Below are 16,519 nucleotides of genomic sequence, written 5' to 3'. Positions count from 1 at the left end.
AATAAGACTTTGCATACTTTCAACTAGCTTTATGCAATAATCGGTACAAACTTAGTTTCATTCTTAGTCGATAAACCTTACAGTTTAATCGTTTAGAAACCGTTTCTCAAAAGATTTATTCTCAAAAGAGAAAGAAGAGAGAAGTGCACTCGTATCTATCGGATCGATCGTGTAATCTCCGCGGAATAAAATAACGCGGCTCTCTTGGCCAATAATCATTACGAAACTCGGGTCTCGTCTTCGGTTTGCTTCCTCAAACTCAGATCGATCATATCAGTTATCGTCGTTTCCTTTCGTCTAAATCGAACGAACCGGCCGAAATAGAGAAAACGCGGACGCGTGTCCGCTAGGCGAAACCTCGCGTTCGAAACGAACCTGTGAACTCGATCGAAATGTAGGTTAACCCCCGCGTAGGAAAAGCAGGCTACTCCCCCTGAGGGAGGTTAGCGTGCCGCTTACAGCTTTGCCAGCCTGTACACACGTTGTCATTGCTCCAGTCACGATTTTTCATATTCTCATCGTTCTCATCGTTCTCATCGTTCTCGACGTGGTCGAAGAACATGACGATTTTCTTTTTCTTCCTCATCGTCAATCGGTATATCAATTATCGGTGTATCTACGTTATCGCTTTGACTGCCACATCAAAATCACATGCTTCGCTCAGGACGCCACGGGAGTATTTTTATTATTCAAAACATATAATGGCAAAATAATAATAAATTGACGATGTAAGACAACATTCTTCCCCAATGGACCGTTTATCTCATTGGCGCTTTGGTAACAGTTGATAGCGACATATTATAACAAGGCTTCGTTTATTTCAACAAATCATTCGCATTCGTTATTTCGTCGTAAGCAAAACGTGCAGAATATATTGTTGAAACGTGTAGAAGATATTAGTAAACAGTATTATGATTATTTTTAGGATTTCAACGAAACATTTGGCTGAAATGGTAGAGGTCCGCGAAAAAAATTATGTTTGTGATAAACCAATGATAGTGGTAGATTACAAGAGAGAAAAATGTGCTGCAGATTTATCAGATCAAATGATAGCATATTTTACACCACATAGAAGAAGCCTCAAGTGGTATATAAATTTAGCTTTAGAGTTATTGTTAAATACATCAATTTCAAACGCGATGATACTCTATAAACAAGCAACAAGAACAAAAATCAAGGTATCAGATTTTAGAATGGCATTCGCAATGCATCTTACACAATGCCATTCACTAGAGCCATCAAATATACTTATTCGACAAAGATTGCAACACGAAATGCAGAAGAAAGAAGGGCAAACGTACCTGGCACGAAAATTTTGCATAGAGTGATAAAAAAAAAATGTTAAACAGTTAGGATCAAAAATTGCTAAGCATCGGACCAAAAAGGTGACCACCTATTGTCCAGATTGTATCGATGAGCCACATTTATATTTAAAGTGTTTTAACACAGTGCACCGTTAGATGCAAGATTTGTTCTCATTTTTTTTTTTTTATCGATGTTCTAATAGAAATGTTTAATTGTTCAATGGGACACTTTTTATTTCAAAGTATCTTCTATTTATCGGTTATATTCAAAATGCCCTAACTGTCAATTTTCATACAATTTTTACAATTGTAAGAAGTTCAAGAGCTCCGGTTACCAATGTGACCAATGTCAGAATGTGAAAGTGTTTAACGCAACTCCAAAGCAAAGTATTCGTTGTAACGTCTACTGAGTAGATGAACTAATTCTCTGTTTAGTTTCCATAGTTACATTCTCGCGCAACTGTGTTCTTAAAAATATGAGTTCTCGCGAATGCGAATGATTTTTAATAGCCAATATGCAACGATGAAATTTGTAATTTGTAATTTGTAATTATTGAGCCTTGTTAGAATTATGCCTGTAATTTGACGAACGTTTTATCTTCGGATACTTTTATTTACGTGTCACAAGCCGCACCAAATAAACTTCCTCCGAGTGGGCATAGCACGACTTGCGACGTTAAATCAGACCGCGATATATAAACTTGAACACGCAAAACTTAAAATACACAAATATGAAACACGATATATACGGTAAATACCAAAATGCGTGATCACATCTTTCAACTTAACCCTTAACGCTCCAAGTACCAAGTACCAAACACCATCGATGTACGGCGCTCTACACCAAATGTATTTTTGGTTCGTTATCTGTGATTGTTTACAACAAAAAAATAATACTCCTCAGTGAGTTACAAACGATCAGTGAAAACAGTCAAATCTGAACCTGTCTTATCGTAAACCCATCTTGTTCTCCTGGGGACTAGAAACAAGCGTAATAAATGCTTCTTTACTTTACAAGATTTCTCAGGAAAGGAAAGGAGAAAGCGCTTTGTCACACTATAAGTTTGTCAAATTATTACAGCATCAAAGATTCTCAACTATCGTTAAGCCATCGTTGATTTGTATCTTTCTATGAAATTCCAACGCTGTTACTGTCATAAATCAACCAAAATGTGTCCTAACGTTTCTAAGCTCAGCCCCTTTAGCTCCTTTAGTCGAGAAGTAGGAGAAACGAAACGCAAGAAGAAGAAACGATAGGGAAAAGAAAAGACGAAAACGAGGGCAACGACGATAAGCTCGCAAGTTGAAATAATTATTAGACAGTTTGGAGGTAAAGCGCGACGTCGATTCGGCTTGCGTAACGTTTCCTCTCAATTATTTATCGTTCTCTCGATATACCTCTTGGCCGGAGTGGCGCGTTACCGCGTAAAATCGAAAGCTTTTACGGGACCATGTTCGCGCGTACCTAGACAACGGCAGAGGAAGCGGAAACGCGGCGCACGAACCGTGGAAAAAATACGATCGCCTACATCGCGCGCGTGTCTGGTCCAGCGAGAAAGAGATTCTGATGGATGTTTTATTTTCTATTTTCCTGTCTCTGTGTTTCAGCCAACGCAACGAGATTGAGGCATTCCAGACACTTGGACGCGAGATCGCAGTTTCCTAACGAAGAGGAATTTCAGGTGAGTGCTTTTCGATTATACTACTTTTATTCTATCAACCGATTCTCCACTTCGATCGATCCAGTTCGACACTTGGATGACGTTGTGAAATATTTCTGCAACGCTCAATGATTAACAGAATCGAAGTTGTTTAGTTAAAGTTAGGTCGCAGGGATCAGACTGAAATAAAAAACGACTTCCGATCTTCTACGTGTTTGTCTTTTTTGTAAGAATGAACCATTTCCGTATTTTCGATTCTGTTGTTCTGTTCCGGTCTATGCAGCAAATGAACATTACGTTTCGATAGATGTCATTAAAATACATGTAGCTCTAAGAATATTTGGTTTTAGTATTTTATTTTATATTTCGAGCTTCTCGTGAGCATACAGCATCGCCATAAAAGCAGAGCTACGAACGCGAAAAAGAATCTTTTACGTGTAATTTCAATTTAAAAAAAAAGGAGATATTCGTCGTATTACACCACTGTGCTAAAGTTTACCTGTATCTACGACGCGGAAGAACTGTGAACGCGTTTAATTAAATCACGAAGCTGTGGAAGTCTGAAAATTGTTTTCGTAGAGCCAATTAATTTTCCCTTGACAATAAGTCGAGATATAATCACCTTTTATAGGTTGCTTCGCTTCGTACCACTTTGCGAATCTCTCGTCCGATTCCTAGCACAAGTTGTTATTTACAAAATCATAAATTGAGCAACGATCGTTCTTGCTACAAAGCTCACAATTTTCGTAGGCCACGGTTTTAGCCTATTTACGATAATGATCTCGCGATTCCTATTAATCCTATTAATTCTACGTGTAGGAAAATATATCGCGACAAGGTTGTGTACAGAAACGAACCTCTAATTGCGAACTCTATTTTTCGAAGGAAATAACAGTAATAACCGAAATTGTACTCGTTTCGCAGATGCAACTGAACGAAAACCACAATCACAAACCAGTGTTTTCGAATTGCTCGAATTACGCACCAGTAGTGAAAGAGGAGGAGCCAGTGGGCACGGTGGTGATTAAAGTACACGCAGAGGACAGAGACCATCCAGACGATGGAGGTACGCGACGTGTCAATATCTCGCATTGTGACCGAGAGTTTCACCAATTTTCCCGATATTTCAATCCAAGAACACAGATACTCGAATCGCGTAAAATCTTTCTCGAACGTAAAGTAGAAAAATTCATCCGGCCAGAAGCTTCTGGCACGTTGCTCTCAACTTGTCCATTAATATTCGACGTGGACTTCCTTTGACCAAATTCAATCGAAAACTGGCCGGAAAAGGTTCGAGGAAACGCTGCATTTTCGCCTTTTAAAACGAAGTTTTTCTTTCACGCAGGCACGATCACTTATAGTTTCGTGACAGCTCCTGGTGAGAAACTAAAATTCGAGATCAACAACAGAACCGGGTTGATCAGGACGACGCAGGTATTGGACAGGGATGAACCGGCTCGAGAAAAGGAAGCCTACCTGACCGTCCTTGCGACCGACAACGGAAGGCCACAACTCGATGACGTGTGCACGTTCAAAGTCACCATCGAGGACGTGAACGACAATGGGCCCGTTTTTGACAAAGTGGTAGGTGCCGTGTGACCACCTCGAGAACCTTCTTCTCGACTCGAGCGCTCTTATGGGTCACTCGATTCGTCCATATACCAATTTACAACACACCCTAGTCGATAAGTACTTGGACATTCGCTAGAAACGCGGTAATTAGTTTCGATCATCAGGGAAACGATTAAAATAGGAGAGTTCGTGTTCGTAGGACGATCCAAAACGTTTCTGAAAATTACTTGGAAGGGTTAAAAGAAAATAAGGAATTAATAACACGATCTTCTGATCTACTGGAACAATTTAAAATCATTAGCCTAAAATATTTTACGTTATACATAATTAAACAACGATATAGAAAACGTAATAGATCGTAGAAGGAACGAAGAGAACACCGAGAGAAGAAGATCGTAGTTTCAAAATCCAGTACATTTTTTTTTACTATTTACAATTTTAGAAATATCGGTGATCGTAGTGTGAAAATATTGAAAATATCGGAATACTGTTTCATATTGAACAAATGACTTTAGTACGCGTAATTGAGACAAAAATTTCATGGGCCTTTACAGTCGAAGATTCCAAACGAAATAACGAGTCTTTAAGGTTCTATCGATTTTCATAACAATTTGCCAGATTTACCTTATTTTTCTTTAATCGTAAATGTCCTAATATTTACGAAACGAAGTCTACGTTCGATACGGTTTACATATCGTCGCGTTTGTCGTGCTCATCCTCGCTCTATGTGTCAACGGAAACCACGTGCCTGTATACGTCGTCGAAAATACTACCCTCTGGCACGCGTTTCGTCTTTTTTCCATTTCATACACATTTTACGGACCAATCGAATTTCCCGTAACACGGGTTTTTGCTTCGTCGAGCAACGAATGCAGCAGCGTATTTTCTCTTACGCTTTACGATACGATTGTGCTACACTAACCACCACCTCTTGCTTCGATTTCTTTCTTTTTCTTTTTTTTTTTCAAACCTAGGTCTTTCGTGGATACGTATGGAAGGTTGGTCTCGAATTTTCCCGGTGTATATATCTATTTCGATGTTTTTTTATTTTCTTATTTCTATTTTTCCATTCTCTTTCTATCTATCTCTCTCTCTTTCTCTCTCTCTCTTTTCTATTTTTCTTTCTATTCTTTTCATCTTCTTTTTGTTTGTGGGAATGCGAATGCCTACGTTCTGTTTTTGTTACGCAGTGGATTACTACGCTTGCGTGATCGATCGAAAACCTCGAATGATCTCAAGGCGGAATTTCTTATATGCGTCGGATGTTCGAGTTTGGCGCATTTACATCTGTCGTAAGGAGAAAACGCGTTTCCCTTGTCCTACGAACGATTGTCAAACGAACGGCTCACGATCGAAACGATCTTTCCTTCCACGTTTATCTTCCTCCAAGAAACCATTTTTCATTTCCCTTCATTTTTATATATATATATACATGTCTCAGTTTTTCAAAGTAAACTACTCGTCGTTACGCAACTCCTTCGAGCGTCAACCGTAGTTGTATCATATAAGAATTATACGTCTAATTATAATAAATATAATGCACTTCCTACTTTCGAGAGGGATGAAAGTTTAGAGAATACGTTGCGAATTATCCACAGACGAACGACAATAGCGATAAAGACTACGAACGATGTTCGCAATGAAAGGAAATATCATATCGTAGAAATAACAGCGGAAGAAAGTTTCAGCTCGTTTTAAAATCATATTTCGCATTCTCTCTAATCTTCTCTTTCGCCAGACAATATATCAAACAATGAATACGTAAACAGATGAATGCGCGACGCTCGTCATATCGGAAATGATGTATACGTCTAGTACGAAACGTACCAGACACGCGCATTTGACGCTTATAGGATAGAAAATCCCACTTTTACCGCTCGTATCGCGGCTTCTTTCGTCGCGTTTAGTTTATATCTCTGGACGCATGCACACGTAGATTTGTTTAGAGAAGGGGAAGACACGCTGGTGGGAAATAGAGATTTCAGAAATGGATCGATACGATGCAAACGTATTCCAATATAACGTTGTTTGTTTTTCTGGTGATCGTGGTCTCGCGTATAGGCGTATACCGAGTCGGTACCGCAAGATTTGCCCCTGGGACGAGAAGTGATGAGGGTATCCGCCACGGACATCGACGATGGCAACAACTCAGTGGTCTACTACAGCTTGTTGTCTAGAAAGCCCGAAGATGCAGTGTACTTTCGAATAGATCGCAACACGGGTGTGATATTTCTCAATAAAACCATCGATGTAAGTACCACGCAACGCTATTGATCTGAAACATTCAAATATTAATGAAATTAATTTTAACCTTTCGGCTGTGACGCACGTGACCGAGTGTACAGACTTCTCGTTTATACAAATAAACGTCGATTCGACACTTTTTGAAACAATCGACGCAAATTGAAACAATTTTTCTAGCTTCTAATAGAACGTAGTAGAATCCATATACTACGTTAATTCATAAATATAGACGGATGTCATGTAAATACTGAGTTGGCAATCTAATTATGTCATTAGATGATAATGACAAAATCTGTAATCACTTAGTTGCCAACACAACATAACGTGTAGTACGAAATAATTTGCCTAAGCATCGACGTGTTGCTGCTACTACACGCGATTCCTTACATAATCTGTACGAACGAAAGGCTTCAACTAGATCGAGTAAATCTTTTTTTCGTACAAATAAAGCAACGAATCTGGTGAATTTGGAGATTCGATTGCCGAACGAATAGGAAAAAGTAAAGTAAACCCGAGCCGAATGGAAGGAACTTAAACGATCGTCGAATATTTGCAGAGGAATCCGGATTACAAGTTCAGCATGACCGCGACAGCTAAGGATCAAGGGGACGTTCCAAAATCGAACACGATCGATCTGGATATTCGAGTGGTGGAGTCTCACAAGAAGGCTCCAGCTTTCTTACCAAGACCTGCCGAGCCGATTCGATTGCAGGAAAATTTCAGCGACTTCGACGCGAGTATCATCCGACTAAAGGCCGTCTCGAACAGCGGAGACAACAGCGGTCTCTTGTTCGAGCTGGTTCCTGGTAGAACAGAGCAAACCAACAAAGGAAATACATTCAGGTAAATCGTATCTTTTATGACTTGTTACGATTTGCGAATATCGTTATTCCGTTTTGCCAATTGCTCCAGTTAATTAACATTCGAGCGACTACTAAAGTGAAATTTATATCGAAGAAATGGGAATTGAAAGTCATGTGAAAAGGTATCGAACGCAAGAAGAAAAATAAGCTATAGCTAGTTAAGTGTATATTCTATAAAAAGTCGTCGTAATTTCACAAAATGCGTAGATATCGATGTGCATAAAATTTCTATAAGAAATTACAGACTGGCCAGTTTGACTGCTCTGGTAATTCCGTTAACTTTTATGCGCTCTCAAGCTTCAATTTTTCTCTTTCTCCCGTGTCGATGTCATTTAAGATTCTGTTTCGCAAGGGAAATCGGCTAGCCGTTAACACATTGACTGCCACATTGGTCATATACGACCAGCCACAGTTTCTCCTGTGACGTCACGGTGGTCACTGGTGACCGGAACGCTTGAACTTCTTACAATTGTAAAAATTGTATGAAAATTGACAGTTTGGGCATTTTGAATATAACCGATAAATAGAAGATACTTTGAAATAAAAAGTGCCCCATTGAAAAATTAAACATTTCTATTAGAACATCGATAAAAAAAAAAAAAAAATGAGAACAAATCTTGCATCTAACGGTGCACTGTGTTAAAACACTTTAAATATAAATATGGCTCATCGATACAATCTGGACAACAGTTGGTCACCTTTTTGGTCCGATTCTTAGCAATTTTTGATCCTAACTGTTTAACATCTTTTTTTACCACTCTATGCAAAATTTTCGTGCCAAGTACGTTTGCCCTTCTTTCTTCTGCATTTCGTGTTGCAATCTTTGTCGAATGAGTATATTTGATGGCTCTGGTGAATGGCACTGCGTAAGATGCATTGCGAATGCCATTCTAAAATCTGATACCTTGATTTTTGTTCTTGTTGCTTGTTTATAGAGTATCATCGCGTTTGAAATTGATGTATTTAACAATAACTCTAAAGCTAAATTTATATACCACTTGAGGCTTCTTCTATGTGGTGTAAAATATGCTATCATTTGATCTGATAAATCTACAGCACATTTTTCTCTCTTGTAATCTACCACTACCATTGGTTTATCACAAACATAATTTTTTTCGCGGACCTCTACCATTTCAGCCAAATGTTTCGTTGAAATCATAAAAATAATCATAATATTGTTTACTAATATCTTCTACACGTTTCAACAATATATTCTGCACGTTTTGCTTACGATGAAATAACGAATGCGAATGATTTGTTGAAATAAACGAAGCCTTGTTATAATATGTCGCTATCAACTGTTACCAAAGCGCCAATGAGATAAACGGTCCATTGGGGAAGAATGTTGTCTTACATCGTCAATTTATTATTATTTTGCCATTATATGTTTTGAATAATAAAAATACTCCCGTGGCGTCCTGAGCGAAGCATGTGATTTTGATGTGGCAGTCAAAGTGTTAAATCGCTAAAAAATATCAAGATGTTAAAAATGTTTTGCCATCGTTGCTGTGTTTAATGAAATTTTCTTAGCGTTCGAATACTTTCGGCAATTATCGTACACGTACCAATATTTCTCCTATTTTCTAATTGACAGATTGGAGTCAAACAAGGATGCTGCCGACATCAAGCTCTCTCAGCATCTTGACTATGAGAGCAACACGGTTTACACGTTGATCGTGCGCGTGCAGAACAAGTATCAGCTGGCTGCCGAGACCGTGATCGATATCGAGGTGTTGGATGTCAACGACAACATTCCAGTGTTTCGAGATCTGAAGAAGGGTAGAGTACTCGAGAACGAGCCACCAGGCGTCCCGGTAATGCAAGTGCGTGCGATCGACGCTGATGGAACCTCCGCCCATAATCAGGTACGTCTCTTCTCTTCCTCTTCCTTTGTCTCGATTAACATAGATTGGAATACTTGTAATAATTAATTCTCTTTCTCAAAATTATTATATTTTTCCCTTAGTCCTGAGAAAATCAAAATACATTTAAAACATTCATACATTTGAAACACTTAAAAACATAACGCCCGCTGCGATGTAATTTTTCGTTCAGTTCGTATGATCCAGAGAGAAGAGCAACAGCGACAGCGGGCTTAACAATACAAACAATGAAAATCACAGATGCATACAACCATCGGCGCATTCTCACCCTTTCACACCCTCATGTTTTTCTAGGTCACGTACGAATTGGATAACTTCCGGGATCTTTTCGCTATCGATAAGTATACCGGTAACATCACCACTCTGACCACGTTCGATAGAGAGACCGAAGACACGTACAACGTGAAGGTGATCGCCATGGACAATTCTCCCAGTGCGCTGTTCAAGACGGGGGAGCACAACAAAGGGCAGCAAGTGTTTCGCATCGAAATTGCGGATAAGAACGACAACGCTCCCCATTTCACGCAAGCTGTCTATACTGCGAATTCGATCCTGGAAAATGCTAATATCAACGCGCCGGTCACCGAAGTGAAGGCCAATGATTTGGACACTGCCAGTCCGGTTACCTACAGCATTATATTTGGCAATACGGACGATAGCTTTTACATCGAAAACACGACTGGAAAGATCCGCGTGAAGAAGCCATTGGATTACGAGAAGATCACGGAATACAATTTGACTGTGAGAGCTTTCGATGGCGTGTATAACGATACCGCTCAAGTGAAGATTTTTATTGAAAACGTCAATGACAATCCGCCGGTCTTTGAGGACTTTAATAAAAATCCTACTATCGAGGAAGAGAAGCTGGTGGAAGGTAAGCAAGACGTATCCCGTTTAGAGTTACTTTCGTACGAATGGTGCTCATAGAATAAGAGTTCTATAGTCTGTAGAATACGTTTTGATCAAATCTCGAGAGATCTGAAATTTCTGTCAAAGATCAAGACCATATTCTCCGAAACTTGATTAATTTTATGACCTCGACACATCTTCCGATCGTGTTCTTTTCAATAAGATTATGTTGAAGCTTTTATTATAAGCGAGTTTGATTGCTATGCACTGGTTACAGGTTGTATCACTACTGTGGTCGCTTACGATCCCGACATCAAGGACAGGAACGCTGATCAGCATATCGCGTACTTTATCGTAAAAGAAGACCAACAACCTCTCATAGGTATCGACAAATCTGGTTGCATGACCTTGAAGAAACCTCTCGATCGCGATGGCCCCTTGGGATACTCCATGTGGACGGTAAATTTCCTTTCAGCTGTACCTTCCATTTTAGTGCCATCAAGCACTTTGTCGATCAGTCAGTGCAAAACTGAAAAGACGATTAACCGAATGGGAAGGAGAGAGCACTGTTCTCCATTGCTCCAGAGATTTGGTCCACATAGTAAACATCATAATGAGTACCTTGCTTAGATATTTTATACATTTTGCACATGACGCACATTTTATACCTTAAATGCATAGAGATCAGCAGTCGTTCGGTTTCTGAATTCTTGTTGAATCGCGACCAATTAATCGCCACTGCATATCTTCGGAAGAAATAGCGAAATTAACCATATCCGATTGGTTTCAGGTGATTGTTATGGCGCGAGACGAAGACGGCTCCCCGACCGCGCTACGAGAACTCGTAATGGTGAACATCACGTTAATCGATATAAACGACAACGCACCATTCCTCGACATGCCCTATCCCGTAGTATGGGGTGAAAACAAGCCTCCTGATAAGATCACAGAATTGAAAGCTCGCGACTGGGACTCGGACGAAAACGGACCTCCTTTCCAATTCGAAATAGACAAAAATACCGCTGACGACGAGATTCTAGCCAAATTTGCTATTCGAGACGCCGACCTGTTCGCTCGTGTCGAATTCGATCGAGAAGAACGAAAGAGTTACGACATCCCGATTGCTATCACGGATAGCGGAAAGCCACCCATGACGGGAACATCGACGTTGACCGTAATCATCGGCGACGAGAACGACAATGCTATGTCAGAAGGTTCCAGCTCTATATTTGTCTACAATTATAAAGGCGAAGCTCCAGAAACAAATATCGGACGAGTGTATGTAAACGACGCTGATGATTGGGACTTGCCAGACAAGCATTTTGCCTGGGCATCGACTCACGAAGGATTTACTTTAAATCCGAAGGACGGTATGATCACGTTGCTTCCAGGAATCTCAAACGATACGTTCGTCCTCAAGTTCCTAGTTACCGAGTACAGCATTCGCATTCCACGACATCAAGTGAACGCGTACGTAAACGTCACGGTGAAAGAGCTGCCTGAGGAAGCAGTTGCCAGGTCAGGTTCCGTGCGGTTCTTCGGCATGACAGCCACGGAATTCGTCGCTCCTGGTGAATCTGGCGTTAGTAAGAAGGACATATTTCAGGAGAGAATAGCGAATATGCTTAATACTTCGGTGGAGAACGTGGACGTGTTCACGGTGCTTCATTCGCCACATCACAATAACAACAGTTTATTGGATGTACGGTTCTCAGCACATGGTAGTCCTTATTATGCCCCTGAGAAACTGAATACGATCCTGGCGCAACACACGGAAGAGATCGAACGAGAACTAAAAACAGATATCTTGCTGGTGAATATCGACGAGTGCCTTATCGAAAAACAGCATTGTAACAATACTTGTCGTAATTATTTGAATGCAAGCACGGTCCCATATCCAGTTTATACAAATATCAGTACGTTCGTTGGAGTGCGAGCTGTGGTAGATCCACAGTGTACTTGTCATGTTGCTGAACCGATCGTTTGTCTGAATGGAGGCACACCGTTGGCAGATCGGTGCGAGTGTCCTCCGGGTCTCGAGGGGCCAAGGTGCGAGCTTCTTGGCATTGGTTTTCATGGCAACGGTTGGGCTATAATGCCGCCACCTGGTCAAGCTTGCGATGATTCTCATTTGGGTTGGTATATTTATTTCTTCTTTCCTTACTCTTCTATGTTATGTGTTACAACAATGCTAGTTTAAATTTCAATAGAACAGTGTCTCCACAATTCAAGCGTAGTAAATTCTCATCACCCACAAGGAAGGTCGTTTAATCTATAATGGAATTGTATACAATTGTATACAATTATACGCATGGAAAGATACGTATCCCACAGAATTCATAAGGACGTTTAAAGATACATATCGTTTATCACAAAGATAGACATTTATTATAGCTGCTAAACTAATTGCTAATAGCATTTTTTTTTTATACTCCTATATGAACCCTGTAATATACTCTGTCAAGTTACGTTACAAAAACCTGTGATTTCAGCATTAATTGGATGATATTCCTTGTGAGAAAATAAGTATTTATGGGTTTATGAGACATTTACACATGCAAGGATACATGATACGTTTATAAAGTTTCGAAAAAAGATCCATAAAATATCCATAATACAGTACTTTTTTAATATTTATTTAGCGAAACAAATCTCTGCCCAGATCCTACTCTTTTAATTGCGTTTTAATGTAAATTTACACAAATATTTACAGTCTACTGATGACAAAGCTAGAGTAAATACAGCGACAGTATCTAAATACTGTTGATATTTTTCTCACTTATTTCCACCAGATCTATTCTCCTCCATTCTCGCGGAAATCGAGAGTACTGCTGCAATAAATTTACTGTCTGTTCCGCGAGAATTACAATCCGGATCCTCGATTTATTGGAATTTAAACTGACTACTATTGTATCCCTGCAGCAGCTGAACGTCAATATCCATTCATCACGTGAATCCGTTTGCGTTTCAGGTCTCGAGATAACGCCTCACATAGACAACGGTCTGGTATTTTACTTTGGTCCGATGACGTATAGTTCAAAGATCAGAATTCAAGACTTCATGGCCCTGGAGCTTCAACAGGGATACGCGGTTCTCTACATGGACTACGGATCTGGCACTGTGAAACTCGATCAACCGCACATTAAGCTCACTGACGGAGAAAGACATAGGATAGACGTTTACTTTACGAAGAACGTAAGCGCGATTGGTCTTTATAGTCGTAGAATCATTGCGTTCTAACTTTTTCCATAACTCTTTATATTGTGCACTACGGTATCGCTCTTGTTTTTATCATAATCTTCGTTTGAAATACTTCATGATCATTCAAATTACATATATGTACTTGTATAAATATGTTTCATCATTATTAGGGTATAAATACGAATACAGAACATCAATAGCGATATATTAACACACTGTTGACCAAATATTTTATGTAAAGATTGACTATATTTCATGCATAAAACATAAAGTTTGCTTACGACCGGTTAACAATGTTGTGTATGAATAAATAAGTTTATTTGTGACCTGTCAACAGTATGTTAATGAATGATACGAATAAAAGCAGTTAGCTTTTGAACGTAATGTTCAAACTTTGTGTCAAACTCCATATTTTATGCTCTGCAGGCGATCGAAATGAAAGTGGACAACTGTGGAATCTCCGCGTGTATGAGCTTAACCGCGCCGCAAGGACCGAACGGATTTTTGAACGTGAACAGCCCCTTGCAGATAGGTGGAACTCTGACCAATCTCGCGAAGATGGCTTCGCAACTAGGATGGGATTATGTACCTACCGACAGAGGATTCGTCGGATGCATACGCAACATGACCTTCAATGGAAATGTAACGCCTCGAAGATCTTACTTTATGAATTCTCTTATCCTATTTTCTTCGCCTGTCGTCAAAAGATTTTTTCAATTGCGAAAGGAATATGACAGAACTGATATTGATAAACGTGAACATTCCCGTGTAAATTGAACGTTAAAATCTTTTTGCCGAGTCGAAAGCAAACAATGAGACTGAGATGTAGAAAAGTAGAAAACGGCTAATAGTTTGGCCGAGCAGCTTTCTCGAAATTATTGAGCGGAACTCGGTGATAAATTCTATAAATTCAGTTCGTCCAATAATTTGTAATCGCGATATATCTTCTTTGCTATTTTATGTTTCAGACGTACAATTTGGGTATGCCATCGCTATCTAGAAACGCGGATCCTGGCTGCGATCACGGAATGGCAAAAGCCGTATCCTTCGGGATCGACACTAACTTCCTTGTCGCGATCTTAGTTTGTATCGCGATTTTGATGATACTGTTGTTTGCGGTGGTGGTACACAGGAAAAAGACCGACGATCTCTATAAGGATATGGACGACATTAGAGAGAACATTATTAATTACGAGGACGAAGGAGGCGGCGAAGTCGACACGGGCTACGATTTGAACGTTCTTCGAACGATTTACGACGCACCGCCTATCGATTCGAAAATTGCGCCCGTTGGCTTGCAATCCAGAGGTACGATAAATTGAATAAGTAAGCCAGCAAACGCATATTATAGTCGTAGCGTAGTTACACAATTTGTTATGGTATTATATGACACAGCTCTGTAAGACGAATCAAGAGATAAGCGTTGTTTAACACTTTAATCCACTAAAGGATAATATCGCATTATCATCCCATCAGCAATCATTTTCATTCGATTTATATTATCGAATTTATTAGTTTATTATATTATCGAATTATTTTAACATTCTGCTTACGAGAAGCTTTTGTATCTTGTGTATAACAATGTACAAGTCATTGTATTCTCATGTTTCAACTTTTACTACTTGTTCATTCTTAGTCTCATGTTCATGCTCAGTCTTAGACACATACATGTATTTCATGTTAATTACTGTCTGAGCTAATTAATTTATCAGCTGTGTTATTATTCTGTCAAACTATATGAACCATGTTACTTTTTAAGTAAATTTTATTATCGCGTAGGAATAAAAATTGTTCGGTTCCGCTTTTTCGCTCTATCGCTATGAAATAAACCATTCAACGCGCTCGTGATAACGATGACTAAGCCTCTGTCAGAGGGTTAAATCTCGTTCGAATGAAATGTCGCAACGAACAAAAAGACACTCGAAGATCAATTATATACGTTCACTTTCTTTTCTTGCTTGCCAGGTCCCGACGAGGTGCCGGATATTTGCGGTTTCCTAGACGGCAAGAAAGAGAGCTGCGACAAGGATCCTGACACGAATCCGTTCGATGATGTCAGGCACTATGCGTACGAAGGAGAAGGCAATTCCGAGGGTTCTTTATCATCCTTGGCTTCATGTACGTACAACTGAATATGTATATCGTTCGTTTAATTAGCGGAATCGGCGGAAGTAAATAAAATTATGCGACCAAAATATAGGAAAACTAAAGCGGAATTTACAGTCTCAAAATATCATAAAATGGTACAAAACATTGTACTGACCAAAATAGTAAGTAAAATTGTAGAAAACATTGTGAGTGCAACAATTGGAAAATTCTTTATTGCAAAATGTGCTACGTGTCAATGAGAATACTGTAATATAGAAATCAAGTGCAATTTCTCTCCCTCTATAGTTATTAATAATGCTGGAAGATAGTATCACAATGTATAGAGAAAAATGTAAATGCTATTGAATATTAGTTAATTGTTTCTTGACGTTTGACTATGCCATCTGTCAAAATGTAAATGAAAGGAGCATTGAGCTTTCTTTGCAACTAACTGTAAGAGGTGGCACATATAGAGGTTCTATAAGCAGATTTCCATGAATTTGGACTACGTTGATGCATAAGTTCTTTTTTCTCCCGCAAAACTTGTTTCTTGGTAGTTGCAATGTTTTCTACCAGGCACTCTCCAATTCACTGTGGACTGTTAGCCAATAATGGTAACTGGGGCCGCAGCCGTGTAGTGAATGAAAATATATAGCGAGGAAGTAAAACGTTAAATAGGATCACCGATCTGTCATCATCAGCAGTTTAACGATGAGTCATGAAATCAGGGCTATCAGCATATAAATTAGAATAAGAGTTATAAAGTGGGGATCGTGATTTTATGCGTTTCTATCTATTTGTGAAAAATCTGAAGATGTAGAGATGCACAGTAGCCAAAGTACAATGTGTGCAGC

The 16,519-nt window shown here is 39.4% G+C and overlaps 1 protein-coding gene and 1 long non-coding RNA gene across 2 annotated transcripts in view; one reads left to right on the top strand and one right to left on the bottom strand.

Annotated features, from left to right (window-relative positions):
• LOC132911726 (DE-cadherin) overlaps positions 1-16,519 on the top strand; it is a 98,049-nt gene that overhangs the window by 76,768 nt on the left and 4,762 nt on the right. The window contains exons 2-14 of the mRNA XM_060968592.1: positions 2,913-2,986; positions 3,890-4,031; positions 4,311-4,549; positions 6,599-6,787; positions 7,338-7,624; positions 9,239-9,509; positions 9,822-10,401; positions 10,654-10,835; positions 11,167-12,511; positions 13,348-13,571; positions 14,004-14,219; positions 14,546-14,885; positions 15,543-15,695. Coding sequence (XP_060824575.1) covers positions 2,913-2,986; positions 3,890-4,031; positions 4,311-4,549; positions 6,599-6,787; positions 7,338-7,624; positions 9,239-9,509; positions 9,822-10,401; positions 10,654-10,835; positions 11,167-12,511; positions 13,348-13,571; positions 14,004-14,219; positions 14,546-14,885; positions 15,543-15,695 — 4,242 coding nt within the window. The remainder of the gene's footprint in view (positions 1-2,912; positions 2,987-3,889; positions 4,032-4,310; positions 4,550-6,598; positions 6,788-7,337; positions 7,625-9,238; positions 9,510-9,821; positions 10,402-10,653; positions 10,836-11,166; positions 12,512-13,347; positions 13,572-14,003; positions 14,220-14,545; positions 14,886-15,542; positions 15,696-16,519) is intronic.
• On the bottom strand, positions 11,809-13,353 carry LOC132911750 (uncharacterized). Its single transcript, XR_009659073.1, has 4 exons — positions 12,760-13,353; positions 12,237-12,648; positions 12,009-12,168; positions 11,809-11,944 (listed from the first exon to the last, which is right to left on the bottom strand). It is a non-coding gene; the product is annotated as an uncharacterized LOC132911750 (long non-coding RNA).

Source organism: Bombus pascuorum, chromosome 11 (genome assembly GCF_905332965.1).
Source record: "Bombus pascuorum chromosome 11, iyBomPasc1.1, whole genome shotgun sequence".
Lineage (NCBI taxonomy): Eukaryota > Metazoa > Arthropoda > Insecta > Hymenoptera > Apidae > Bombus > Bombus pascuorum.
The sequence above is the reverse complement of the archived record's forward strand: the minus strand, read 5'-3'. Positions and strand labels throughout refer to the sequence as shown.